The following is a 27927-nucleotide window of genomic DNA, read 5'->3' as shown; positions in this document are numbered from 1 at the left end:
AACGAGTGGGTTGGATAGCTTGATCTTCAAAGAATATTTTGAGCTGCCGCCTGACTAAACTGAAAAAAAAAATCTCTGTAACTAACTAAATGAACCAACACTCCTGCCCTCCTGGGTGGTCTTACCTTTGAACTTGTGGAAGACGGCCCACAGCTCAGCGATGTCGGTGGCAAAAGTGATGTCAGTGTCCAACACAATGACTCGCTCCAGAGCGGACGGCAGAGTTTTAGTCAGCACCAGCTTCATGAGACCATAGATCCCGGAGTAGTGCTTGTTGGGAATCCAGGACACCTCTGACTGGAGAGGGGCAAGGAAGATGGCATGAGAAACATGAAGTCATTAATTTTTCCATGTAAAGAGTTATAAAGTTTTTGAACAGAGTTGTAGGGAAGTTGCTGGCAAACTGTTAGAGGAGGAATGACTTGGACCACAGAAGAATACTGGTGTTGGTTTACTTTGGCTGGTATTCAGAAAGCAGTACCAAGACTTAAATTATTGCTGAGGGGACACTTGAAGTGAGGAACTGAAGGATAATAACAATGAGACACTCCCATGGACTACATCCTGAAAGCAAAGTCAGAGCTCCCTTCATGGAGTGAAACCTCAAAATAGTGTTTGTTAGGTTAGGGGAGTGATATGTTTCTAATACAGCAGGTAAGCAGGCAACAGGCAGTAGTTCCGGAGGCATACTCAAGTTGCTATAAGTGACTGCCACTTACATATACCCTGTCAGCCAGTCAGTGAGCAGGATTTCTCACCATTGTGATTGAACTTCATTTAAAACATGATATCCGGTACAAATTTAGGTTAAAGGAAGCTCCTAAGTTATATGCCTTATTCTTGGGTTATCTGTCTGCACTTGCACTTAAAATAAATTTACCTCAGCAGTATCTTCTGGGTCAAAGCATGTTACTGGCTGAAAGCATCAGTCAGTAGGGGAAGCAATTGATTGGTTATTTTTTTTATAGCCATTTATTTGAAGCTGTTAATGAAGAAAATGTATCGAACGCCCCTTCGTGTACTTCAGTTCTACACTGCTGGTCAGCTTCAAGATGTCTCATTAAGGAAACATGTTAGAAAAAGCAGTGATTGGGGTACTCAAATGTGATACCATGCGTCTGGCTTCTGGGAGTTTCAGTTATTTAAAGAAAATAAATGGCAAACATATTTTTCTAAAGAAAATGCTCTCAGGAAGTCTGTCTAAAAAAAACTAATCTCCAAGAAAGTCAACTGTGTCAGAAGCATTTCTTCACTGGGAAGTGCAGTATGGAAGAGCATAAGAGATGTTTATAAATGCTGTGAATAAAATACCATTAAAAATCACACACATTTAAGATAATGTGTGCCTCTTTCATATAGGAAAATGGAAGAGCTACAAAGTGATGGTAATATATATATTAAATAAGATTTACTGGAATTGCTTTATTAGCTATTATGTACCTTAATACACAAATTTACTAAGTAATAAGTTTACTAAATTTACTTCAGATTTGTATTCATAAAGGTTTTTTGGACCAGTTATAAGCTTTTGGCTCAGTGCCCCTCCTTCAGGGAATGAATGAAACTATGTAAGAGAGAGCCACTTTGAAAACCGTTTGGACACCCCTTTAGCAACCCCTTTCATTACCTTGAGTTCATCAGCGTCATAGAAGTTGACTCGCACAGCTGGGACCATCCAAGTGTGGAAGAGGGAGGCAAGGATCTGCTGGGCGATGGAGTCTGTGATGAAGTGGAAATGAAGTGGGTTCCGTCTGCAAGACACACCGTCTCTTTAAAAAACACTGCTCTCGTCTGTATGTACTATACACTTGTCATGCACCCCTACCATTTCACAGCATCTGTGTCTGAGCAGTGTCTATGACCATGGAAAATCAAGGGCAGCACTTGGCATTTCAGTTACTAAGGAAACCAAATTTGAACTTGAATTCGTGTTGGGGTAACAAAAAACATGATATTGCAGAGAGGCGCGGTGGGGGGGTAAGCCATAGATGCTTAAATGCAGTGGTAGTGCTGACAGTAAAATACTGTACTGTAATGTCATTTTAATTCAAAGGCCATTGCACGTAACACTGCATGGCAGTTAAACTAGGCACCCATAGACCCATAGGGCAGCAGTGTGGAGTAGTAGGGCAGCAGTGTGGAGTAGTGGTTAGGGCTCTGGACTCTTGACCGGAGGGTTGTGGGTTCAATCCCAGGTGAAGGACACTGTTGCTGTACCCTTGAGCAAGGTACTTTACCTAGATTGCTCCAGTAAAAACCCAACTGTATAAATGGGCAATTGTATGTAAAAAATAATGTGTAAAAAAATAATGTCATTGTATGTAGAAATAATGTAATATCTTGTAACAATTGTAAGAAATAAATAATAATAATAGATGCAAGCCATATATGCTTAAATGCAGTGGTAGTGCTGACAGTAAAACTGTAAAACAGTACTGTAATGTAATTTTAATTCAAAGGCCATTACACCTAACACTGCATGGCAGTTAAACTAGGCACCCTCACGAGACGAACGTGTCTCAAGTATACGGTAGTAAAATAGGATTCTGCAGCCTTGAGTACACATAATCGTGATCATAAAACAAGCTGCTTACCCATGAGGACTTGTTTTGATGTAGAGTGATTTAGCACCATTGACATCTGTATACTGTATTTAAACTGCTGATGGCATTGTTTGGCCTAATTGTAATGCGACAGAGTGGTCGAGGACAGTATAAATTATCAGAGGTCGCACTAGCTTTTCTGTTCATGCGTTCCAGAAAACGCACATGCCCAAAATTTTGTGTCCCATTGTGGCGGAGTGTCCCGCCCCTATTTATTATTATTTGTATTTTTGTTTGCGGCGCAGTTAAAAGCGCAGCATCTTTTATTATTTATATTTAAAAACCCTGTGAGGATGCATGACTGATCAGCTACTGATTATTTAACTAGCTGACAGTCATGCATCCTTACCAAACGCGTGCAGACTGTGGCCGAGGGGTAATAAGATAATTAACAACTAGTTAACCCCTCGGCCAGAGTATAAGAACCTGCAGCTGTCCGTGTTGGGGGTGGAGTGTACAGAGGAGAGTACGGGGAGCGGAGAGAGCGAGGACAAACAACAATATTTAGAAACAATTGCTAAAACGTGCTGGATTAGCCAGCACGATACTGACTTGTTTGTCTGTTTATTTGTTTGGCCCTCATGCCCTTTGGTTTCTGTTTTCTGTTTTGTTTAAATCTTTTGTTTTGTTTATTTATTAATAAAATCACCTGAATGCCGTAGCATTCAGCTTCACCCGCCCATCCACTGTTGTGATTCAGTTACTTCCTGGTCCGTGACGTCATCACACCTCACCACACCAAGCCATCCTGTCACACCCATCCATCAAATATTCATTTTAATACAAAGGCTAAGAAACTCCAGGGATGTGCATTTTGGTACATTTTTATGAACGTTAAAACTCTATGGCATGTAGTAGTTTAAAAAATATCTGTTGTGTATAGATATACATATAAACACAGACACACTTTGTCTTCATCTACGTGTGTTTTAATACTTTTCTGCATTCCAGTAACAGCAACAGCATCACCGTGTCTTTTAAGTGAAGATTCTTGAAAAACTGTACATCCATGTGTATATGTTTGTTTTTGCTTGTTTTTTTGCCCAGCAGCTCTTTCACACACAGTACATCTTTCCGTCTCGATAAACAAGCCACCGATACTTCATCTCCCATTCAAATAATTATAATTATTTTTCGTTTGTGTTTTTGTGCATTACTACTGCTTCGGTCACTGTAGCACTGTAGTCAGAAGTAGATGGCTGAGATGCAGATGAACAATCTTCATGAGAATCCCCTGAAGATGCTGACTGCTTAGCAAAAAAACTTCCGATTGACAATTGACTTGCTGTCAGTGCACACTCTGCACTAGGTATTCATTTTTATGTTTAAAAACCTCTGTAAGGGTATCCCTGTTAAACTAGTGCGGAAAATAACAAAAGCACAATGTTAAATTAGGCGGCTGCAAAAATGAAATGCAAGTTAGGCAGCAGTGTGGAGTAGTGGTTAGGGCTCTGGACTCTTGACTGGAGGGTTGTGGGTTCAATCCCCAGTGGGGGACACTGCTGTTGTACCCTTGAGCAAGGTACTTTACCTAGATTGCTCCAGTAAAAAAAACCCAACTGTATAAATGGGTAATTGTATGTAAAAATAATGTGATATCTGTATAATGTGAAATAATGTATAATGTGATATCTTGTAACAATTGTAAGTCGTCCTGGATAAGGGCGTCTGCTAAGAAATAAATAATAATAATAATAATAATAATGCTTTCAAGGAGGCTAAAAACACTGATTAAGTTAAAAGTAGGATCGGGGATGAACAATTCATGTAGTTTGTTAGCTCTGTTTGAAATAAAATTAAAGGGACCAGAATTAGGCTCAGGCAAGTGTGAACAGGATGGCTAAAGGGGTGACAGAAACACAGACTCAGGAAGTAGCGAGGAGAAACTGAGATGCTACAGTGCTCAGTATTTTATTAAATAATAATCAAATAAAACAGTTAAACAAACCAAAAGACACAAAACAAAAGGTGCGTTGGCCAAACAAATAAACAAATAACAAATGAGTATCGTGCTGGTGTATAAACCAGCATGCTTAGCAATTGTTATATTTTCAGTTATTTCTCTTTAACTCCTGTCTCTATTCTTGTTCTCAACTCCGAACACTCTCTTCTAACAATGAAAGCTGCGGGATTTTATATTCTGGTCGAGGGGTTAACTAGCTATTAATTATCTTATTACCCCTCGGCCACAGTCTGCACGAGTTTAATAAGGATGCATGACTCTCAGCTAGTTAAACAATCAGTAGCTGATCAGTCACGCATTCTCACAAGGCAATTAAAATACAAAACAATAACAAATAATGGTGGCGACTTTCCGTCTGCGCCGCAAATAATAACAACAATACACATTTATAACAATAAGGCTTTTTCAGGCACAATAAAAATTAATCGAACTTCCATCAAAAACACAAGCCAAGTCAGGAGAAACAATTGTGGCAACCTTGACCACCACCACTTTTACAGTTGTGCCTATTTGCTTGGTGCTGGCCAAGGTTGCCCCAATTGTTTCTTTGAACTTGGCTTGTGTTTTTGATATCTCCAGTTTAAATTTGTGCACATGAATAAATCTAATAACTTAATATCCCTCCAGCATCACGACTTTGAGCAGATCCAGGAAACAGTGGCCAGTGTATATACTCATGTAAATGTGATACAATATACTATCTACCAACAACAACGGAGAATAATACAGAACACTACTAACACTTTTCTAAATCAATATTGCTTGCTGACCCAATATGCAAACAGTGCTTGAACTCATTACAAAGACACACATACGTACTGTACATGTATGATCCAACAGGACATGCTATAACACCATGCTTTTCACACTTGGCAGTTCCAAGAGATGTGAGATCTTTCCACACTGTGAGGCACAGTACTCACTAAGATTGAAATAAGCTGAACAAGCAATATGATAAATGACTGAAAAGGAAGAGTAATTTAAAAGGGGCTGTAAATTTAAAAAAATGAATCTACATAATTTAAGTCAAGGGTATATTTTTGTAATAACGGAGCAATACTGGTAATCGCGTAGAAGGTCATTTGGGACAGATGATATCGTTTAGAAACAAATTCACCTCTCCAGTCACTCTTAACAGTGTACATACTATCTGCATACTCCCTATGCATTCCCACTTATAACCATAGCCACCAAAGACCTTGAACAGCCTATTTTAGCATCACCCTGCAGAGGAGCAGGTTAAAGCCATTTTCATCAAAAATAAATTAAAAACTTTCTTTGTTTAAGTAAATAATAAACAGTTAGAGCTGCAACGAAGGGTACATTTTGACCTTCGAAGGTTCATTACACATTACTGAAGGCAGGTTTGAACCTTCGTTGGTACTAATTTGCCTACTGATTATACCTGAGGGACAGTGAGGCAGGGAAAATATTGTTTGTCTGTCTATCTTTCTCCCTCCCACTCCCCTCACTCCATCTCTTACTCATTCCACTGTATACAAGCTTCCGCTGTGTTCCAGCTACTAACTGACTCTCATGATATTGCAACAGTACAATTTATAAAATATGCTGCCTCTGTTGTGACGGTCAGCACCAATTGGCCTATTATCATTGTGTTCAAAAGCAATGTAAAAAGGTGCAGTGCACTGCACACACAACTCATAAGATTCACAAAACTAGCAGGATTAATCATTGCACCAGCAGGTGGACAGCACCCCTCTATTTCAAACCGCACCCCCAGCACCCCTCGTTCCAACACCCATGTAGCTGAGGGACTTTGAGGTAGCAGTGTGATATGGTCTGGAAGGAAATGTTAGGCTAATGTTTGAATTTGACAGACTGGAGAAAACAGACTAAACTTGATAAGAGATGAGGAGAAATTAAACAGTGTGTTTTACAAGGAAAAAAAAAAGTTACCGGTGAAACAGGACAGATTTCACAAGTGTGACCACATCCCGACTGGCATTGTAGCCTGCACACACAATTGCTACATGGATAGTCTGCGAGAGAGAGAGAGAGAGAGAGAGAGAGAGAGAGAGAGAGGAGAGAGAGAGAAGAAATTAATTCTTGCAGGGCATGGAGGAGAACTGAGTGGTGCTGGCTAGTAACCAGTACAGCAGGCTCAGTGACTTTCATCTCTAATAGATGGACTACAAAAAGCAGCTTGGGTGATGGAGGAGCAATCTTCACTCCGCTCCGAACTTATCACTAATGCCTTGCTCTTCGTTTTCAATTCTGTCTTTGAGGTTATAATTAATGGGTTTTGCGGTTTCAAACATGGGACTCCTGCTGGGAACGAGACCCTGGATCAAGTGGTGTCAGTGTGATTGGAGCACTTTGATGTTTTATTAAATTAAAGGGAAAAAAAGAAAGGAACAGATCAAATCTAGATAAAGTATATTTCAAATGAAACCCATATTTATCAAACTGAAATACATACATTCACTTGGAAAGAATAAATACAATAATACACACTATTTTAAAATAATACACACTATTTTTTCTTTAAATTTGATAGTAAGAATTTTAAATATGCATTGAGTATACTGTATGTATAATAGGTACAATGGGGTATATCAGTACATTGCAACTACAGTATTGAGTACTCTTTACAAATTATCTTTAATGGCTATGATGTCACTACTGCACATGCTGTTGATTTATAACCTACATTATCCACCTGGTTAACTGGGCTATATAACCTTTACAGTGCCATTGATTAGAAGTCTCCTTATTTTAGTGTCTCTCCCAATGTGCCAACATAAAGGTTGTAACAGTGTGTAACCTACAAAAAAAAATACACTCTGTCGGGCCATTTGGGGTCCAGTTTTGATCTTGTTGGGAAGTTTGAATCCGGCTGTATTACAATGTCATTTGTTATACACAAAAGTGTAAGCAATCAGGATTTTGCAGCATTGTTTCTGAAACAGGGCTAAATTGTATTTATGGAACTAAAAACTATTTGGTGTGACTAATTACTTTTAGTGCAACATTTTTCAATAATTTTATACAAACCTTTGTTGGTCTTTGATAACAATCCATGTGTTCAATTTTTTCTTTGTAAATTGCTGGTGCCTTACCTCACACTTGTCCACCGGGGGGTGCTGTGCGCAGTCCGTGCTGTTCCCAGGAGCCCCTGATCGCTGCCCCTCGTTGTCCCCCGTCCCCTCCTCTGTGGAGTATGTCCGTGACTGGTTGCTGTGGCGCACATGGGGAGGCTTGTGGGCGTGGCCTCTCTGCGATTGACTGAGCTGCCTGCGTAGGGTGCGGTTCTCTTCCTCTATCTCTCTAACCCTCATCTCCAGAGCGTGGCGTCCCCGGGGGCCAGCAGATACCATGGGGGACTGGGGGTCTATGGGAGAGAGGGGCATGGGCTTCACTTCTGGAACAGAGAGAGAGAGAAAGCGAAGGATGGATAAAAAAGGGGCAGTGGCTGTCAACTCAACTATTATTATTATTATTTATTTCTTAGCAGACGTCCTTACCCAGGTATTACAGTTGTATACAAAAAATACATATCAAGAATTAAAGTACAATTAAGAGGATGAAACAAAATACAATTACTTCAGTCCTAATAAGAGCAAATGCAAAACACAGTACGATTTGATATCAGGGCAGTTCATGAGCAGATAACAGTGTTGCTAGTTACATCAGGGTTAGATATGAGTGCAAGTGAAATACAGAATACTACAGATTGGGTTAAGTGCAGGATTAAATACAGTAAAATAGAAAGAAGATAAGTGCAAGTTAAAGTGTATTAAAGGCAGAGTGCTATATAGACCAGAAGGGGAGAGTTGAGTTTTACAGGTGTTGTCTGAAGAGGTGTGTCTTCATGAGGCGCCAGAAAGTGGTCAGGGACTGGGCAGTCCTGACATCCATAGGAAGGTCGTTCCACCACTGCGGGGCTAGCGTGGAGAAGGAGCGGGTTCTGGAAGGAGGGGAGCGTAGAGGAGGTAAAGCCAGTCTTCTAGTGCAGGCGGAGTGGAGAGGTCGGGTGGGGGTGTAGGGAGAGATGAGGGTCTGGAGGTAGCTGGGTGCAGTCTGGTCAAGGCATTGGTAGGCGAGTACAAGAGTCTTGAACTGGATGCGAGCGGTGATCGAGATCCAGTGGAGTGAGCGGAGCAGTGAAGTAGCGCGGGAGAAGAGAGGCAGAGAGAACACCAAGCGAGCAGCAGAGAGCTGAATGAGCTGGAGCAGATGGGTGGCGGACGCAGGGAGGCTGGCCAGGAGGGAGTTGCAGAAGTCTAGGCGGGAGAGAACCAGGGCCTGGACGAGGAGTTGCGTGCAGTAGTTGGTGAGAAAGGGTTGGATTCTTCGTATGCTGCTCAGGAAGAACTGGCAGGCGCATGCTAGAGTGGAGATGTGCTGGGAGTAGGAGAGGCAGGGGTCCAGGGTTACTCCGAGGTTCTTGGCTGAGGAGGAGGGAGAGAGCGTGGTGGATTCCAGAGGAATGGAGATAGAGAGATCAGAGGAGGGAGAAGATGAGGAGGGGAAGAAAAGAAGGTCAGATTTCGAGAGGATGCATTTGAGGTGATGCGAGTGCATCCAGGAGGAGATAGCAGACAGACAGGCAGAGATACGGGAGGGGATGGTGGGGTCAGATGGGGGGAAGGAGAAGAAGATCTGAGCATCATCAGCATAGAAATGGTATGAGAAACCATAGGATGCGATGAGGAGGCTCAGGGAGCGGGTGCAGAAAGAGAACAGAAGAGGACCCAAGACTGATCCTTGGGGGTGACAGAGAGGGTGGAGGGGCAGCAGGCCCTGGAGAAGGTGAGGTCCAGTTGATAGCCAGCTTTGTGGGTAGGAGAGGATGGAGAGAAAGAGAAGTTGAAGGAGTGAATGAGAGGAAGGAATCTGGCAGAGTGGATGAGGTTGGAGAGATGGATATTGAAATCACCCAACAGGACAGTTGGGGTAGAGAGAGAGCGGAGGGAGGAGAGGAGATAGTCGAGTTCATCGAGTAAGTGAGTGAGAGGTCCAGGGGGATGGTACAGTACAATTAGCAGGAGTTGACAGGGAGAGGTTAGTTGGACAGCGTGAAATTCAAAGGTGTTAACAGAGAGTGAGGAGAGGTCAGAGGGAACAGAAAAGAGTGTGGAGGGAGAGGAGAGAGGAGAAGACCAGTACCACCTCCCCGTCCATTGAGACGCAGAGTATGGGACAGGACGTAGAGAGAGGACATGGAAGCAGGAGTTACAGTGTTATCAGGAGAGAGCCATGTTTCAGTGAGAGCAAGGAAATCGAGAGAGAGGTGGGAGGCAAAGGCAGAGATTGAATCAGCTTTGTTAGCAGAAAAGTGACAGTTCCAGGGGGCACCAGAGAGAGTGTGGGAGGGGAGAGAGTGGGAGGTGGGGAGAGGCAGAGGGATGAGGTTAGAGGGGTTAGGGAAGCAGCGGCAGAGAGAGGACAGAGGACAAGACTGAGAGGACAGAACAGACAGGGATGTGGGGGGGAGGGTACAGACCCGTCTAGTTGGCGTCTTCTAGAACGCTGCTAGGTTCGGATTTTCTCCAACAGCCTCTCCTCACACCCTCACTTTTCAAGGGAACTGGTTAACAGCTGCTAAACTGTGCTAAAGACAATACTTAAGCAATACAATAGTTTCAATGCACTTTAATGGGATCACAGAACTACAAAATGCTGTGTGGAAACCAATCAAATTGCAAATTAACCTCTATTCAATTTAACCACACTCACCTGATACTAATCACAAACAGTTGATAACCTAATTAAAACAACACCACCTTTATAATGTTACTTAAATACAGCTAATGTTAAGACTAGGGAGAATATACAGCATTGCATCTGTTCGAGTTTTGTGGTAGGTTTTGTATTAGTTTTGAGAATTAGTAAAGTTGTACAGCCTTTCAATCCTTTGACAGTTACACTTTATTATAAGTGCCAGTAATTCAAATGTATTATTATTTGTTTATTTAACAGATGCCTTTATCCAAGGCGACTTACAGAGACTAGGGTGTGTGAACTATGCATCAGCTGCAGAGTCACTTACAATTACGTCTCACCTGAAAGATGGAGCACAAGGAGGTTAAGTGACTTGCTCAGTGATACAAAAAAATGTGTTGGATGATAAATATACAGACATTGGCTGGAGTTGGAGGTTTTTAGTGGTAAACTCTTATTTATTAAACTCTTATTAAAATATATTCATCCAGAAACATCTGTGATGCTGTGGCTGGTGCTCTATTTCTTGTGTTTCTGTTGGCGTCGTAACAAGGCGCTATCGACCTCTCGTCTATGGTCATGTGAACCTGCATTTATCAACTGGGATGTGATTTCAGCCTAAGGGTTTAATACATATTGTTTGTGTTAAGGACAAGTAGGAATAATTATGAACCTTATTTGAAATTAATAGTAAATCATATACTTATTATGCAATTGTTTTTGAATTGCAGGCATTCATTTGAAAATCTTTCAGACTTCTGCAGGCCTGGGTTCAAATCTGAACAAAATACAACACAATTCAGCATAGCACATTTGTAAGTCTATGCTTGAGAGAAGCCCAGGACAGAATGACAGGGTGTTTTCAGCACAGGGATTAAAATTGAGAAAGCTTAGAACCACCAATCAGGAACCTACGCTGCAGGGCCCCAGTTGACTGCAGAATACCTTTTAAAAAAGCATAATGTAAGGCAAGCAAAGCATTACCAGGTATTATCTTGTTTGTTGACCTTGTCTGTACAGCAGCTCTTACCTTCCTAACTTGTTCAACTACTAGATGGTAATGCAAGATAATATTGCTTAAAAAACAAAAAGTCTTTAAAATAACTCATGGGTTGTGTGAACAGGCTCATATACAATAAAATAAAGTCTGAAAAGCTTCAGCAAGATGATAAATTATTTATGAGAATGCAGACTGTGGTTGTGCTAATGAGAGGCAAGAAAATGTGTCTGTTACCGGTTTACCGGACTTCCAGCAGGCCTCAATTAAGAGAACATAATGAGTGTTTCAAAGGGAACTCCCCCACCGTGGGTGCCGAAGGAAAGCAATGGACTCCCAAACCAACTGTTAAAATGATTGCTGATCTCTGGTACAAGATTGCATGGCTCAATGATTTAAGACCAGGTTGTGCACCATTAAAGACCCAGACCCGAACATAGCTTGCCCTGGGGACAAGAGGTGAACGCTGTGGTTGATAGCAAGCCGTGATTTACCTCAGAGACCTGGGTTTGGAAACAGGTTGTACAATATTAAACTATTTTGCACTTGACTGAACACACAAGACCACTAAGCCGAGCGCACAAAGAAAACCGTGATCTATTTTCCTATTCTTTATAATCTTTGGATTTTCTCTGCCACCTGTCAACACAATCAGGTGAATCCTGTCCCACAAAAGAAGAAGAATAAAAAGAAAAGATGCCAGACCCAATCCTAATCTACATTGCCATTGCTAATATATCTGTCACTGTCATGCTTTTATCAAGTTAGCCACTCTAGGATCCCTGCTTAATTCGAATTCTAAACCCCTATGCCCAAGGTTAAAGTGACATTTCAGTAACAACACAATCGCTAGAGCCTTCACGGTGATACTAACAATTATAACATTTATCCCTCGAATCTTTAAAATGACACAGTACTTTCCAATTACAAAACCATTGAAACCTCTTCTTTAACAGTCATATACAGTAGGTCCCTAATGCTTTCGATTGCTAGGCAGGGGGTTTGCAAATGTACACTTTTCCTGGAGACAGCAGGGAGGCTGCATTAAGAGAACCACTGCCTACACCCTAATCACGACATACACTACATTGACTCTCCCCTCTAGTGCCAGAGCAGCGAAAAATACTAAAATATGCACTTTTCACATATTTAGGCCAAACCTGCATTATTAATATATTTATATAATACAGTGCACTCCGTTTATAAGAATCACATCCGTCCCAGATGATTTGATTCTGATAAGCGGTTGATTCTTAAAAGCGGACCGATACGATTACTGTGGTGAAGTGCAGCAGAATCAATACGTTAGTTTGAGAATGAAAGCGCTTCCGCGGATCAGCAGTTTAAATACAGTATACAGATGTCAATGGTGCTCAATCACTGAGGACAATACATCAAAACAAGTCCTTGTGGGTAAGCAGCTTGTTATATGATCACGATTATGTGTACTCAAGGCGCAGAATCCTATTTTACTACAGTATACCTGAGAAGCGATCGTCTCGTGAGGGTGCCTAGTTCAACTGCCGTGCGGTGTTACGTTTAATGGCCTTTCAATTAAAACGTCATTACAGTACAGTATTTTACTGTCAGGACTACCAATGCATTTAAGCATCTGTGGCTTACTTATTTTCAGTTGCGATGCAAATCTCACAGTTTTTCATTAAGCGGAGATGCAAAGCACTGTAATCCCTCCCCCCTCCTCCTCCTCCTCACCGTGCCGCAATCCCACTCCCTCTACATGCATATCATACAATAACACTACTGTACTGAGTATACATTAAATGAATGTGTATTTCACTAACAGAGAACACAAAAACACATAGCTACACAATGCAGTGGTGCAGGTACCTTTTGATTATAAAAAATGCAGTGTTTCCTGCATCATTGCATCATATGGAAAGACCACCTGGTTAAATATTGGAAGGCTCTAGCTTTGGCCAGAGCATCATATTATTCTAATTTAATTTAAACAAATAAAAATAATCCTAGATTTCTTTTTGCTACCATAGATAAATTAATTAATCCCTCCCATAATAGTTCCACCCTTAATATTGGCTCTTCGCTTAGCTGCAATGACTTCTTAAACTATTTAAAAAATAAAAATAGTAAAAAATTAGATTTCACAAATATCTTCTATTAAGGAGGATTGTAGTACAATGTTACCAATATTTGCATCATAGGAAGCAATGTGGTCCAGTGGTTAAAGTCCAGGGCTTGTAACCAGAAGGTCATCGGTTCAAATCCCACCTCTGTCACTGACTGACTCACTGTGTGACCCTGATCATGTCACTTAACCTCCTTGTGTTCCATCCTGTGGATGAGATGTTAAATCATTGTCCTATTGTAAGTGACTCTGCATATAATGCACAGTTCACAGCCTACCTCTGTAAAGCACTTTGTTAATAAAGATTATATATAACTAGAACTGTTAAGACTATTACGGAGGTTTTTTCTTTGATTACCCTACAAGAGCTGACAGCGTTGGTCCAGCATATGAGAGCTACTACTTGCTCTCTTGACCCTATCCCCACAAAACTATTAAAAGCACTTAAGGTAGTTGTGGTAATGCCTATGCTTGGACCCTAAAGTCCTCAATAACTATAGGCCAATCTCTAACCTAGCATTTCTAGATCTAAGTGCTGCCTTTGACACTGTAGACGACTCCATCTTATTGAATCGGCTCAAATTCACAGTGGGACTGTCTGGCCTTGTCTTATCCTGGTTTCAAACTTATCTATCTGATAGGTATCAATTTGTCTAAATTGGGGAGAAATCAGCATTGACTGAAGTTGACTGCGGTGATCCACAGGGCTCTATCCTAGGTCCTTTGCTATTTTCAATATATATGCTACCGTTGGGTGACATTATCCGAAGACATGGAGTGAACTTCCACTGCTATGCAGATGATACCCAGCTGTACCTGTTTTTAAAGCCAGGAAATACTTCAGCTGGGGTGTTACTTGCTGCTTGCCTTGCAGATATCAAGTGCTGGATTGCTCAGAATTTTTTTAATGTTGAATTCAGATAAAACAGAGGTTATGCTTGTGGGTACTTGGAATCAACTAAATAATGTGGGATTGTATGAGTTTGACCCTAGCAGTCTCTCATCAAAACTTAATCTTGAAATGAAAAATATGGGGGTCATCTGATCTATCATTTATTCTGTCTCGTGTTTTGATTAGGGCTGTCAATTAATCGCAGTTAACTTCTGCGATTAAAGCGTTAATTGTTTGGGAGATTAATTTTTTAACACACGTTAGTCGCACTCCTGCCTTGTCCCTCTTAGCATACCGTAATTCATCTCCTGAGGCACCATTTTAGTGCATGCCAGGATTGAATGAGTGTAGTCATCGTTTGAATATAAAATTAGTCACGGAACTGCATTATGTAGCAAAGCACTCAAGCTGAAGGACTTGTGAATGGGAAGTTTTTTTTTTTAACTTTCTGATGGTTCACTGAATAAAAAGAGGGTTACTTGCATCTACTGTCAAAGAGAGTTCCAGTATCACCAAAGTGCATCTAGTCTGCTGTACCACCTGTGTGCTAAACATGCTTTCACTTCTCAAAATACACTTTCTAGTAGTTCTTCTGCTACAGACAACAACAATACTACAACAAATGAAACCCCGTCAGTTTTGACACTAGAGTACTCTTTTAGAAATTCAGGAATGCTGCAAACCCATTAATCAAGCTAAGTAGTGCTGTTGCAAAGTGGATAGCTACCAACGGCAGACCTGTTAACATTGTAGCTTTGTTTTATTACAATAACCACATTTATTTTTCAGCAATATTATTTACAATTATGGAGGATTTAACCATTACTCAGTGAATGTTTAGTTTTATTTAGGCAATCTCAAATTATTAACAAAAGAGAATTAAAAAGTATTATTATTATTATTATTATTATTATTATTATTATTATTATTATTATTATTATTAAATAACAATGAAAGAAACTGTAAAGGAAACTGATAATTGTAAATGCAGTAAGGTGAGTAATCTGACTCCATTGTGATTTAGCAGTTGGTCAAAAAAAACTACAAAGTAGTGATTAATCTAAAATACGGTTAATTTCCGATTATTAAATTAAACACTGAAACCGACTTCAAACGATTAATAAACTGCACAATTTCGATCGATTATTATACTGTAAAACTTCACGTGTTCTTTTATGGTCACATCATAAAACTTACTTCCGCATCTCAGCCACTTTTGATTCCAGCGGTTCACGTCAGGCAACCACTGAAGCTGCTCTCACTCTGGGATCTGTAGTCAAGGGAACCACAAGACCTGCCCTCCTGTTAAAGCTCCCATAATTAAGGCCCTATGAAAATCACAGACATTTTCCTCAAAATTCACGGTAGTGTCACGGGTGAAGTATCCTATTTCGCGGAATGTGTAAATTACACCGTGTAACAATTTTTTTTTTTTTTTTGGTTCCTGGGTAGTAAGTGTTATTTCCTAATTGCTTATGCCTCAAAAGTATAGAAAATGGCTATTATTCTCCACAAACTTTGCTTTTGTGACCAGGACAGTGATATTTTGAAAATTACCTATTTTCCAGAACATTCCAAATAGATTCAGTGCTGAGTAAACTTGGAGTAACTTCTAGAACTTTCTAGAACTTTCCAGTAATATAAATAGTAGTATAAATACAGGGGCCTTAAGCCCACCAGTTCAGTTTAGTTCCAGCTGCCTAAGTGGATACATATCTGCATTTTTCTGAGATGGCATCAAGAGGCTGCAAACATCCGGCAGACGCATTTTGCTATGTCTGCGGCCAATTTATCAAGACAAGAGCGAAAAAGTACTCCGTGGAAGCATCTGCTAAGATGTGTGAGGCCTACAAGGCATATTTCAGCATGCCTGTCGGGGATCAAGACAAACCCTGGGCACCTCATTTCACCTGCGAGCACTGCAAAAAAAACTCTGGAAGGTAAGATGGACAATTGTTGCTCGGAATTTTATGTTATAAAATTTGTTAAAATTTTTAAAATTGTAAAAGTTTTTAATTTTAAAATGTTTTACAATTTTCAATGTTATTGAAAAAATATATCATATATGAAAAATGTTGCGAGAATCTCTTACACATTAGTCATGGGTGAAATAAATGTATTTTTGTAGGATGGTACAGAGGGGAAAAGAGAGCCATGAAGTTCGCTATCCCAAGAATTTGGCAGTAACCCACTGACCACTCAAGCAACTGCTACTTCTGTATGGTGGACCCTTCCAAACGTCGGACTGGCAAGAATGCACCTGCTATCACGTATCCGGACCTTCCTTCATCCATTGCCCCGGTGCCACACTGCCATGAGCTCCCCGTACCCACTCCTCCGGAGAGAGAGCAGCCGTCTTTAGAAGAGAGAAGCAAGTCAGAGAGCGAGGGAGACGTTGTAGATCCAGATGACAATTTCAGAGGTGGAGCTGAGGAGAGAAACCCATACTACCCCAACCAAAAAGACCTCAACGACTTGATTAGAGATCTTGGTCTCACCAAGTCCAATGCCGAGCTTTTGACGTCTAGGCTCAAGCAGTGGAACTTGTTGGATGAAAGTGTGCAAGTCGCAGATCAGAGGAAGCGTCACCAACCTTTTTCCAGCTTCTTCACCCGTCAAGATGGGCTCTGCTTCTGCCACAATGTGACCAGTCTGTTCGAGGCAATCGGAATCGCCTGTAACCAGAATGAGTGGCGCCTCTTCATTGACTACTCATCCAGGAGCCTCAAAGTCGTGCTGCTCCATGATGGTAACAAGTACCCGTCTCTTCCCCTGGCTCACTCGGTGCATCTCAAAGAGGATTACAACAGCATCAAGACCTTGCTGGACGCCTTGAAGTATGATGAGTACAGCTGGGAGGTCATAGGAGACTTCAAAATGGTGGCATTCCTGATGGGTCTCCAAGGCGGTTTTACCAAGTTTCCCTGCTATCTTTGCCTTTGGGACAGCAGGGACACCAAGGCGCACTACCACAGGCGGGACTGGCCACAGCGGACCGAGTTCTCTGTGGGGAGAAACAACGTCAAGTGGGAGCCACTGGTGGACCCCCGGAAGGTGCTGATGCCACCACTGCACATCAAATTGGGCCTTATGAAACAATTTGTCAGAGCTCTAGATAAGGAGTGGGCAGCCTTCAAGTACCTTCAAGACTTCTTCTCTAAGCTGTCTGAGGCAAAGGTCAAAGCCGGTGTCTTCGTCGGACTACAGATAAAGAAGATCCTGGAGTGCAATGAATTCCCCAAGAAGCTCACTAGTAAGGAGAAAGCGGCTTGGAACAGCTTTGTCGCAGTGGTTCGGGGCTTCCTGGGCAATCACAAGGCCAAAAACTATGTGGAGCTGGTTGAGACTCTGGTGAAGAACTACGGCACAATGGGCTGTAGGATGTCCCTCAAAGTCCATATCCTTGATGCTCACCTTGATAAATTCAAGGAGAACATGGGAGCGTACTCGGAGGAGCAAGGCAAGCGCTTCCACCAGGATATACTGGACTTTGAACGCCGCTACCAAGGACAGTATAACGAGAACATGATGGGAGACTACATTTGGGGGCTGATTCGTGAAAGTGATTTACAGTATAATCGTAAATCTCGAAAAACTACTCACTTCTAAATCTTTTGTAGTCATTTTTGTATTACTTTAGTATAAATACATGTTAATTTGGATTCATATGTTGTTTTTTTCTGACTATGTGAACGAAAAGACACAAATTCGCCCGTTTTCTCATTGGAAATAGGTAAATTTCAAAATATCACTGTCCTGGTCACAAAAGCAAAGTTTGTGGGGAATAATAGCCATTTTCTATACTTTTGAGGCATAAGCAATTAGGAAATAACACTTAATACCCAGGAACAAAAATTGTGTTACATAGTGTTATGTGTACATTATTATTATTTTTTTAAATATCAGACATAGAGATAAATGCACTGACATCATCAAAATCAACGTCAAAGTTATTCAAGCACTTTACAATAGCTTGTAATTAACAGCCTGTAGATAAGGTGTATCTGCAAGGACAGCTTTCAGTTCTAGTACGTCAGATGCATGTTCACCATTTAGGTCTTGCAAAACAAATACAATATGTAACCCATACTGATCTTGTGCATCAGTCGATTCGTCAGTGACCACTGACAAGCACCAGACTATTTTACCAATTCCATAATCTCCTGCTTGTAATACTCAGCAACTTTAGGTAAGTATTCAGCTGGGCTGATGAAGGAATCACTCCACCATTTGCTACGCTCAGTCTGAAGAATTTAAGTAACTTTTGTTTGTCCAATTTTTCAAGAGGGATATTTTCACAAACAAACACCTCTGTCGGTCAAAATGTAATGTGTTTCGTGTTTCACGGTTTTCAGTGAACTTTTGGAACATGAAAGTCACCGTTTTTTGTTTCTTTGCAAGTAAAGCAGTCGCAGTACTACTCTGGATTTCCGCCTTTCTCTTTCGGTGAATACTTGAATCTAAATGCCGTCAACAGACGATTCTCAGTAGTGACCTACAGTAACGTTGCAGGACGTACAGAAGAGCGTACCTCCATCGCTGTGTAAAACTACTGCTGGATACTGCTTTACGTGATCTGCATCAGACACATTTTTAGCCTTTTTAGAGACATCCATTTTCTTGTTTACAGTGTGTAGTATTTTAATTTCCCGCCTAGATTGCATATAGTCACATGACATAATCACTGCACAGCACTATGACATGGCTAACAGTACACGCAGGCACACAGCAGAGCTGTACAGTTTCGTTTATGTGGTTTTTTTGTATGAAATACAAATAATTATGAAATAATTTATTTTTTAAGAATATTGTAAAAAATTCCAGTATTGGGCTAATTTCACGATTTCCGCGCAGCCGGTGAAATCGCAATTTACACAGGGCCTTACCCATAATGCATACAAAACGACGTCACGAACAAAAGCATACAGGGAGCGTAGCGGAGTATCAGAACTGTTCGTTATAAATACTTGTCAAAGGTGAGCGAGTGTTTAAATATATTAAGTTCATAAATACAAACTATTTTTTTATTTTCTTTACATATTTAGCAACATTATTAATGACGTTTTGTTCCACAAGACAAAAGCGGCAGATATTAAACTATATAAATATAGGGTCAGTCCATGTCAGATCAATTAAGTGAGCTACCCAAAATTATTGTATTGTTTTACTGGGACTGTTACTTGTATGTATCTGTTATTGTTGACTTGGTTTCCATATTTGGTCAGAGAGGCAGGTAAAGAAATTACATTTCTTTTTAATAATAAACAAATGTTTCAAATTACTATTTCTTGTATTACGTTTCATTTAATATTAAATGGAATGTAATACAAGAAAGAATGGCAACCTGAAACAAAATATTATAAAAATTGTACATGGAAAACAGAAGGTCAGAAAGTAACACAAAGGAGAAACGATGTGGTGTGTCCAGTGGGCCTCAAATAAACACACACAACACACACACACACACAACACACAGACAGACAGACAGACATATAAAGATGAACGTAAATTAAGTGATCACAGATGGTAACAATAATAATAACAGTCTGGATGGCAATGAATAGTGCATGAAAGTTAGGCCTAACAAGTGTCTAACAAGTCTTAGGGTCTAACAATACTGTTTCATGAACTAAAATTATATCAGTTTCCACTTTAAAATAAAGACCTTGTGTTCGATTTTTTTTCATACTGTAATTGCATCCAGTTTGGGCTATTTTGGTGTGCACTAAAAAATATATAGGGAGTAAAATAAATACAGTATAACATGTTTGTGTGCAATGAAACAGATGTCACAGTGTGAGACCGGGATTGGCAAAGCCTTAGATAAATGAATTGTGCCTTGCTAGTACTGTAAGTATGCAGACACAATTAAAAATAAATTTAAATAATACATTCATATGTGTTGTGCTGTTTATTTTTGTTGCATTGTCACATCTAAGCCGAAAAAGTCAGTTGAAAATCTTCAGCTAAATTTAAATTGTATTTTTTCAGCTAGTCAAATTAGCCAGTCACAAAGTCAGTCATAAACCTAAATTCCAGGGTATTTTATTGGATTGCACCAACTTATTTGTGATTATTCATGGATTATCCTTTAAAATAAGTGGTTGGTGCAATCCTGGAGGATACCTAGTTCTGTGAAATGCTCTAAAAACAACTGTGGCTTATCCTGGCGGGACATAGGTTGATCAAATCCATCACAGTTCAGCTACCCTAGTGCTACAATTGCCCTGTTAAAATGGCCTTAAAATGAACAATATTGCACCAGTGGGACTACATAGAATTTAGGATACACTTGAACAAAATAAGAATGTGGCAAAGTGAATTCCTGCAAATACACCCTATTATAAAGTAAAATAATTTTCATAGTAAATATTTCATTTTTGGCCACTTGCAGGAAAAATTCCCATTTCATAGACCCTTGTCCTTTAAACAGACAAAACCTTCCAAATTATGGGCTGCAATTGTATGTGTGTGTATTGGGGGGCCAGGTGTATTGAAGATCACACAATTTGCATCCTTACTCACTCAGCCTTCTGTTCAGCTGTGAGACTCCCTCTATTTATAATTCAATCGAATGTTGAAATGAGAAAAATAGGAAAAAAAACAAAAAAACAACAGAACAGTAGACAAAGGCAACCTTGGATGCAGCAACCACAATGCTTCTGGCTCAGAGGCATATGTTCCTGTGCAGAAACGATATGTGCAATAATAAGGGCAGGTGTTTGGTATACCAGGGAGTTCTACCACCAATGGGAGCCCTAGAGAGGTGAAAATGCATGAGGAGGTATCAGATGAGCCAAGCAGTGAGCACTCAGGATAGGGTCTTCAAAAACAAAGAGCTGGCTAAAATCTGCAGATGGTGTGGCATCTTTCTGTTTGTACTTCGGGAATCATCAGAGCTCACCAATCATTGTAATTTCAACCAAAAGTATACATAATGTATTAGGGCTGTGTTCAAAGGTTAGAAGGTTCATTCGCTAGCCAAGAATTCAAAGGTTCGTCAGGTGACATTCACGCACTGTGTTTTTTTTCTCTGTTGACAGAATCCGTTTGACAATGTGTGAATACTATAAATCACACATTAAATGTCACACACATGCAAAAATTGGATCTTTGGATTTGTATAATGCATATTACGTACACAAAAGTTGTTGTATTAAAATCCACTACCAAATCGTTCTACATAGCAACTATATGGTGCCGCTGCTGTGTATGGAGCAGGGTATAGTATCCAAAGCACCCCCCCCAAACCCCCCAACCCCCCACCCCCTCCAGTTCTTGTTATCCAGAGGCAAACTTTTAATTTCTTCATTCGCCATCTCGACCGCTAAGCGTTAATAGCATAAGCTGTATTGAAAGAAATGCCTCAAAACCCCTCTGGGAAAAAAGTTGAATGCAAACTGTGCATGTGACTGTTGATATATCATGGAGGCACAACCAATCTGTGGGGTCACTTGACAAGCATAAGTTCATATTATTATTAATATTTTTTGTAGCAGTAAAATGTAACTGATAACCTGTTTGAAATGGTGACTGTTAAATAAAGCTTTGATATGTCTAAGTCTGCAAATCCAGGTTTTCTGAATGGATCACATGGTAAAGACAAAACTGAATGGTGTGCAGGGTAAGTCATACAGTCAGGTGAACGCAGGTTTGCTTCCTGGCTATGTCAAGTTCTTAGCTGAGGATCTGACAAGGGGTGCTGAATTGCACGACACTCCTACAGGTAGGTAAAATCGTCAAGTTCATCAGCATGCTACTGCCATCCATACTGACCAAGTACCCAGTGATCTAGAGCCAACACCTGAATGTCTTGCCTTTGTCTTCCACTGAATGGTAGCTCACCACTGTTGAGTTCCTAGGTGTAAAAAGGCAATTGGGTTGGCGGTGGGATTGGAGGACACCCACCGGTTTACAATTCTGAACTGTTTAAGAAAAAAATAAATCACAATAAAGGAGTGTGTGTTTCTGCTTACCATTACTTGTAGAGTACAGACCCCGTGGATTCCCTTCTAAACAACATGTTGCACCTCATTAGACTTATCCTGGTAAATATATATATTAAAGTAAGTGAGGCAGTGTTTTCCTGCTCACCTTGCCTCCGGCTCTGCAAGACTATTGATTAAGAAGCAGAATTCAAAACAAAAGCCTGGGGGTCTCTCCTATCCTCTCCTCCGGGTTTAAACTTGCATCAAAAGTATTTAATGAGCTCCGGCCATGGCAGCAGGGGCCTAGCCTCTCACTTTCTCTTCCTCTGCATGAAAACCCTGGTCCTGAGATATCGAGCCTTCTCTCTAGTGCTGCAGCAGGGAGGGAGATTAAAAGGCAATGTTCAAGTACTGTATACCCCGAGGCAAGATGTGTAGAGCCTGCAGTTTGAGGAAAGATGTCACCCTGCATTCACTCTGAGGGCTGCTACATATGTTAACCCTCTTTTCTGATTTCCTTGTCATTCTCTCTCACCTCAGGTTGAGCAGCCATCAAAATAAAATTCAAATATTCTTCAGCCAGTCTTAACATCGATGCCACACAAGCACAATAGCATTTAATTATGCTACGGGACAAAATAATGGAATAATGGAAGACAACTTCATTTTAAATAAATAGTTTCAGCTTTTTACATTTGTCACATACATGTTTGTAGGGTATACCCAAGGCCAGGACCGGTTAACTGGTCAGATGTGTTGAAAGTCTGTTAATTATGAAAACATGCACAACCTCACAGGAATCTGTCGATAATGCTTTTACTAAATAAAATATTACTTTGAACAATCTTTCCCATGATGTGGGAATTGAAGAAAAGCATAGCGAATAACACTGATACAGATTGAAAAAGCATGCAGTCATTTATCACACTCACAAAGTGTCCTTGGAATGAGAAATCTGAAAATCTATGGCACCGAAGGTCATGTGGATACTGCAGGCACAGCCAGGATTAAACACCTATGAGTTCTGAACTGAATGGGGTCAACTGCTGTAAGCAGCGGTGGATATTTAAATATGTTGTACAAATTATGAAACGGCACGTGAATTGGATTCGATACATTGTAGTGCAGTTAAAAAGTTACCATATTCCTTCGAATTAAAGACGCACTTTATAAACCAATTTTTTCTTCTCACAAATGCATGTATTAAAATTAGTGCTGGGACGAACACAGGATTTTCATGTTCGGATATTCACTCATAACTTAAACATTCGTTAGGATATTCGTTCGGTTTCAAAAAGTAATAAAAGCCATTATATTGCTCTGAACGCAGGCAGAGACAGCATAGCAGCAGGGGCAGGGGGTGTGGCCCCTGTGTGTGCCTTTATTTTACAGCAAGACCTTACAATATGTAACATGTTAAAGTAGAAAAATATACCAGGAGTATGTTGTGTAGGTCTTACTTTACCCCAGTGAATTAACTACAAAACAAAAGATGCCAAATAGCAGTTCAAGATAAACATTGTTTTGTTTATTCCCTAAATAAATAATACATAAAAGTTGACACTGCATTTTATTTATTTTTTACTTTTTTTTCCATTCCTTGCCATTGCCGTTTCTTCACAGTAAACAGTGGTCGTAGACACGTTTTCATAAAGTAATAACATGAGGTTTACTTGTGCCTTTTTGTAGCTGAATAAGCAAACAAAAACTGAAATTTAACACGTCAAATAAAACAAACATGGAAATGGCATTGTAAAATGAAGGGGGAAAAACTCACTGTTTTGGTTCTCGTTTATTACATTCCACATAATAAAGTCACAACAAAAAAAATATATAATACATAAAATCTATTTAAAAATTTCTACACAACAAGTTCAGCAAGTTGGGCACTGTTTAAGTGAGTGTGACAGAGACAGAATGATTCTTGGTGATAAATCTCCCTCCCGACCTGTGAGGACGCAGTGTAAAGGGAACAGAGGGCCCTGGACTGGATGGCCAGACAATTCATTCCCAGGGTTAGGTGGAAGTCGGCCATCTAGAAAGGGGGCACAGCTGCGGTACATTAAGTCATCGCTCCAGAGGGAAAGCGATGTGGCAACCACAGATTGGAGGAGAAACGGCTGCACTCACTAACCAAGGGTGCGTGACTGAAGGTATAAATAGGGGGCGTGGCTAGGTGATCTGTTCCTTTGTAATGGTTAAGAGAATGTTAAAGGACGAGTGAAATATAACCGTGATTTTTGTTTTGTCGAGTCTAACTACTCTTTATTATTATTAGACGGCTAACATGATCCGGAGCTGTCGCTAAAGGCCAGCACATTCCCAGACAACACTGCACCACTGTTCACGGATTCAAATTTTATTTCACCACAAGCACTACAGCACTCACTCTGGATTTGTGACCGTGTCTGTGTTTTGTGTGTGTGTTTAACTGTGTCTATTATTTTGGGACTGCAACCCGTTGTTTATTGAACTGTGCAATGCACATCGTTGTGTATTGCCAGCCCTCCATTCCTTCCTTGTCCTCTGTGTAATCTGCTATTCTGCCAGTACACCTGTCCTTCCTCCTTATGCTGTTGTTCCTCATCTTTCATGCTTTAAAAGTGATCTTCAAATATTCTGCACTTAACATAAGAACATAAGAGAGTTTACAAACGAGAGGAGGCCATTTGGCCCATCTTGCTCGTTTGGTTGTTAGTAGCTTATTGATCCCAGAATCTTATCAAGCAGCTTCTTGAAGGATCCCAGGGTGTCAGCTTCAACAACATTTGTTGTTGTACAGGCATGTTAATTTACCAGTACACAATATGCTTAACAGACGGGTTTGTAGCATTTCATTGCAAAAAGTATTCCTTTGTATAAATGGCTCTTATATGTGTAACTGACGTTGTATCTTTGTAAATGCATCTTCATTTGATGTTTTATTTTTTCCTCAAATTGAGAGTGGGAAATTTGGCTGTGTCTTAAATTCGAAGGAATATGATACTGTAGCGGACTAGCAAAGTGAAGTAAAGGAGAGGCAAGCAAGAAAAATCAGAGAGGACTATGATAAAACTAGCATGATAAAGCACATTAACTTCAAAGTACAAAAAAGTGTACCATCTATCATAAGGGGTAAAGCTACATAGTCTTTGCATCATTAGATGTTCTCTCAAATTGACATAATAAAACAAAACAAAAGTCAGAGCATGTCCTAGTTAACTGAACAGCAGATATCTCTTGTTTTGCTCCCAGCAAAAACACGCTGTATTTCAATGAGGTTATGCAGTAGGTAAATAAATGTGAAAATGTATTTATAGGTTTACATGATATCAGCACATTCAGCATTTTGCTTCAGCTTAACCCAGAAAGAGCATATATTTATTTATTGATATTTACTGTATAACAGTTGAGCAATGAATAATAAAAAAAGATATATGTTGATGTTTTTTTATGTTGATGCTATGACTAGTGTTTATTAAAAGGTGAGGGACCACAGAACTGGTTACTGCAGGTGCCAAGAGAGCTTCCCCTCACAGTTCTGTGAGCTAGCAAGCGCATGCACCTCTATCCTGACCTGAATGCCCCCTGCCATTCAATCCTGGGCCCCTATGTAGCAATCTGAAGTCCTGTCCACTTGTGGCTAGACGAGACCACCAAACTCATAACACTTGAGCTTTAATCAAACCCCAAGAGACTAGTACATTAGCTTGCTGCTCCATCTAAACCCATTAACAACAGGATGGTTAGCTTCACCCCATGGCTATCTTTTGTAAAAACTCCTGAGTGCACACATTAGGTGGTGGACAATGGCTTATTTATTTCATATTTTATAAGCACTGTTCTTTTTATTTATTCTGTCGATGCACAGAAGCCCAGTGGGGAAAATGTTGTTAGTCAATCTTTCTCTCTCCCACTCATTCACTCATTCCCACTCTTGTGGTCTCCATGGGAGCCAGTTGTGCCTAGTGGTTAGAGCTGAGTGTCTGTATCGGAGTGTGGTCCAGCAGTTAAAACTGAGACCAAGTAAGTAGTGTGGCCAGGTGGTTAGAACGGAGGGCTTGGGAGGTAGTGTGGTCTTGTTATTAAAGCGGAGTGACAGAGGCAGGGAAACCTAATGCTTGAAACTAAGAGCTTGTTAGACAGTATGGTTTTGTGGTTAAGACTGAAGGACTGGGGGACAGTATGAGCAATAGGTAAGAACCGAGGGAATAGGAAGCAGTATTTCCCAGTAGTTTGAACTGAGGGACGGGAAGGCCATTTCGACTGATCTAAGTGGTGGTATAAGTTTATCCTACCGTCCGTTAAATTAGTACCCTCCCTGGCAATTACATATTTTACTGACAGAAATTCACTAAAGACCGACAAGCACGTAATTTTGATCAATTAAAAAGACTGCAGTGTGCTTTTGCGATTTGTTCCCTATGTCTCATTTGAAATATGTCTTTCTTGTTGCACTTCTCAGTAGAAACGTATGAGGATCTATCCTGTACACATTACAGTATGTTTGTGAAATGGAGTCTAGAGCGCTGCATAAAACACATCATACACTAGAGCAATCAGTGTGACAAAAATGTTGATGACCATATCAATAGTATGTAAAAAATACTATAGAAGAAGAAATGGCAAATAATAGTCTGTTGAAAATTGTAGCGGTGGTATTTAAGAACTATAAGTATACAAGTGTTAGTGTCAAGTATTTTTAAAATGTTGTTTTCTCATTATGTTAAAAATGTAAGCTTGCTGTAGTTCAGAAAGAGCCCCATCCAATAGGACACCATGCAGGGCATAAGTTACACGGCTCTTCGTTTGCATACACACGACTTAACCGGCCATTGAACCATTTTCTCAATCACAAGTGAAAGAAACACCTCAAAACAGGGCCATACATTTTTTTTACTGAGTCAGACTCCAACACTATCCAGCAGGACACTGTGCTTCTCACATTTGATCACAATGCATCCCCCCACCCCCCCAGATAGAACACATCTGCCACATTATAGACACAATAATGCTTTCACAGCTTTGGTGAACACAATGAGTCCTTGCTGTAAGTCAAGCAGAGACAGACCACCTTTCCGACTAACAAGCTTTTAATTTGTCCGAAGCACAGACAATTAAACTAAACAAAGTAAACAATTCTCCTCAACACTGCTGAGTGAATGAGGTTCATGGGTAATTATACCTCTCAACCTTCCAGATAATGATTAACATGAACATCTCTCATCAGGGTTCATTACATCTATATATAATCTCCATCCTCAAGGCGTATATTAAAAGGTCCACTACAAGGAAAGCATGCTTACAAAGGGACGCAATATCACAGCTATGCGTTGATGACATGTAAAGTGTTCCATTACATTTAATTTTCCACTGGGCTATTGTTATTTAAAGATAATAATACAGAATACACCTGCTGTGATGTAACTTCTTTTTTAGACTGATGATACCTGCAATAATATATCTACTTCTTTCGTATGGTGTTTGCGAAGCAATGGGCTACAGTTGTAATTTTAGGTTTGTAAGCCATTCCACGGCATCTGGGTGTAGCTGAGTGGAGTCCACTTTTTCCGCCAGAATACTCGTGTATTAGGCAATCAGTGAAGTGCCTGATGGTTTACACCTCACCGCATTCACAGCTTAGCGAGTCTTTGATCTTCCATTTATGGAGGAAATATCTACACCTCCCATGCGTTGTTTGCAAGCAGTTGACAGCAGTCCACTGTCATCGGGGAGGATAAACCAGGCTGTTCCTTCATATGATCTTTGATAAGGT

At 40.3% G+C, this 27927-nt stretch overlaps 1 protein-coding gene across 6 annotated transcripts in view; it reads right to left on the bottom strand.

The window, feature by feature from the left end:
- The window catches only part of LOC117415454 (xylosyl- and glucuronyltransferase LARGE1), an 80977-nt gene that overhangs the window by 27363 nt on the left and 25687 nt on the right, over window positions 1-27927 (bottom strand). For 3 of the 6 annotated variants that reach the window (XM_059026939.1, XM_034025813.3, XM_059026940.1), the window contains 4 exons: window positions 7647-7948; window positions 6484-6566; window positions 1628-1751; window positions 126-297 (listed from right to left, as the gene is read on the bottom strand). In XM_059026939.1, the coding sequence (XP_058882922.1) occupies window positions 126-297; window positions 1628-1751; window positions 6484-6566; window positions 7647-7948 (681 nt within the window). Of the gene's footprint in view, window positions 1-125; window positions 298-1627; window positions 1752-6483; window positions 6567-7646; window positions 7949-10033; window positions 15079-27927 lie in introns of those variants that run through there. The other 3 variants (XM_059026941.1, XM_034025814.3, XM_034025816.3) reach the window with 3 other exon arrangements.

The sequence above is a fragment of the Acipenser ruthenus genome, chromosome 7, assembly GCF_902713425.1.
Source record: "Acipenser ruthenus chromosome 7, fAciRut3.2 maternal haplotype, whole genome shotgun sequence".
In the NCBI taxonomy this organism is placed as follows: domain Eukaryota; kingdom Metazoa; phylum Chordata; class Actinopteri; order Acipenseriformes; family Acipenseridae; genus Acipenser; species Acipenser ruthenus.
Note: the sequence above shows the minus strand (reverse complement) of the source record. Positions and strands in the feature narration are given on the sequence as shown.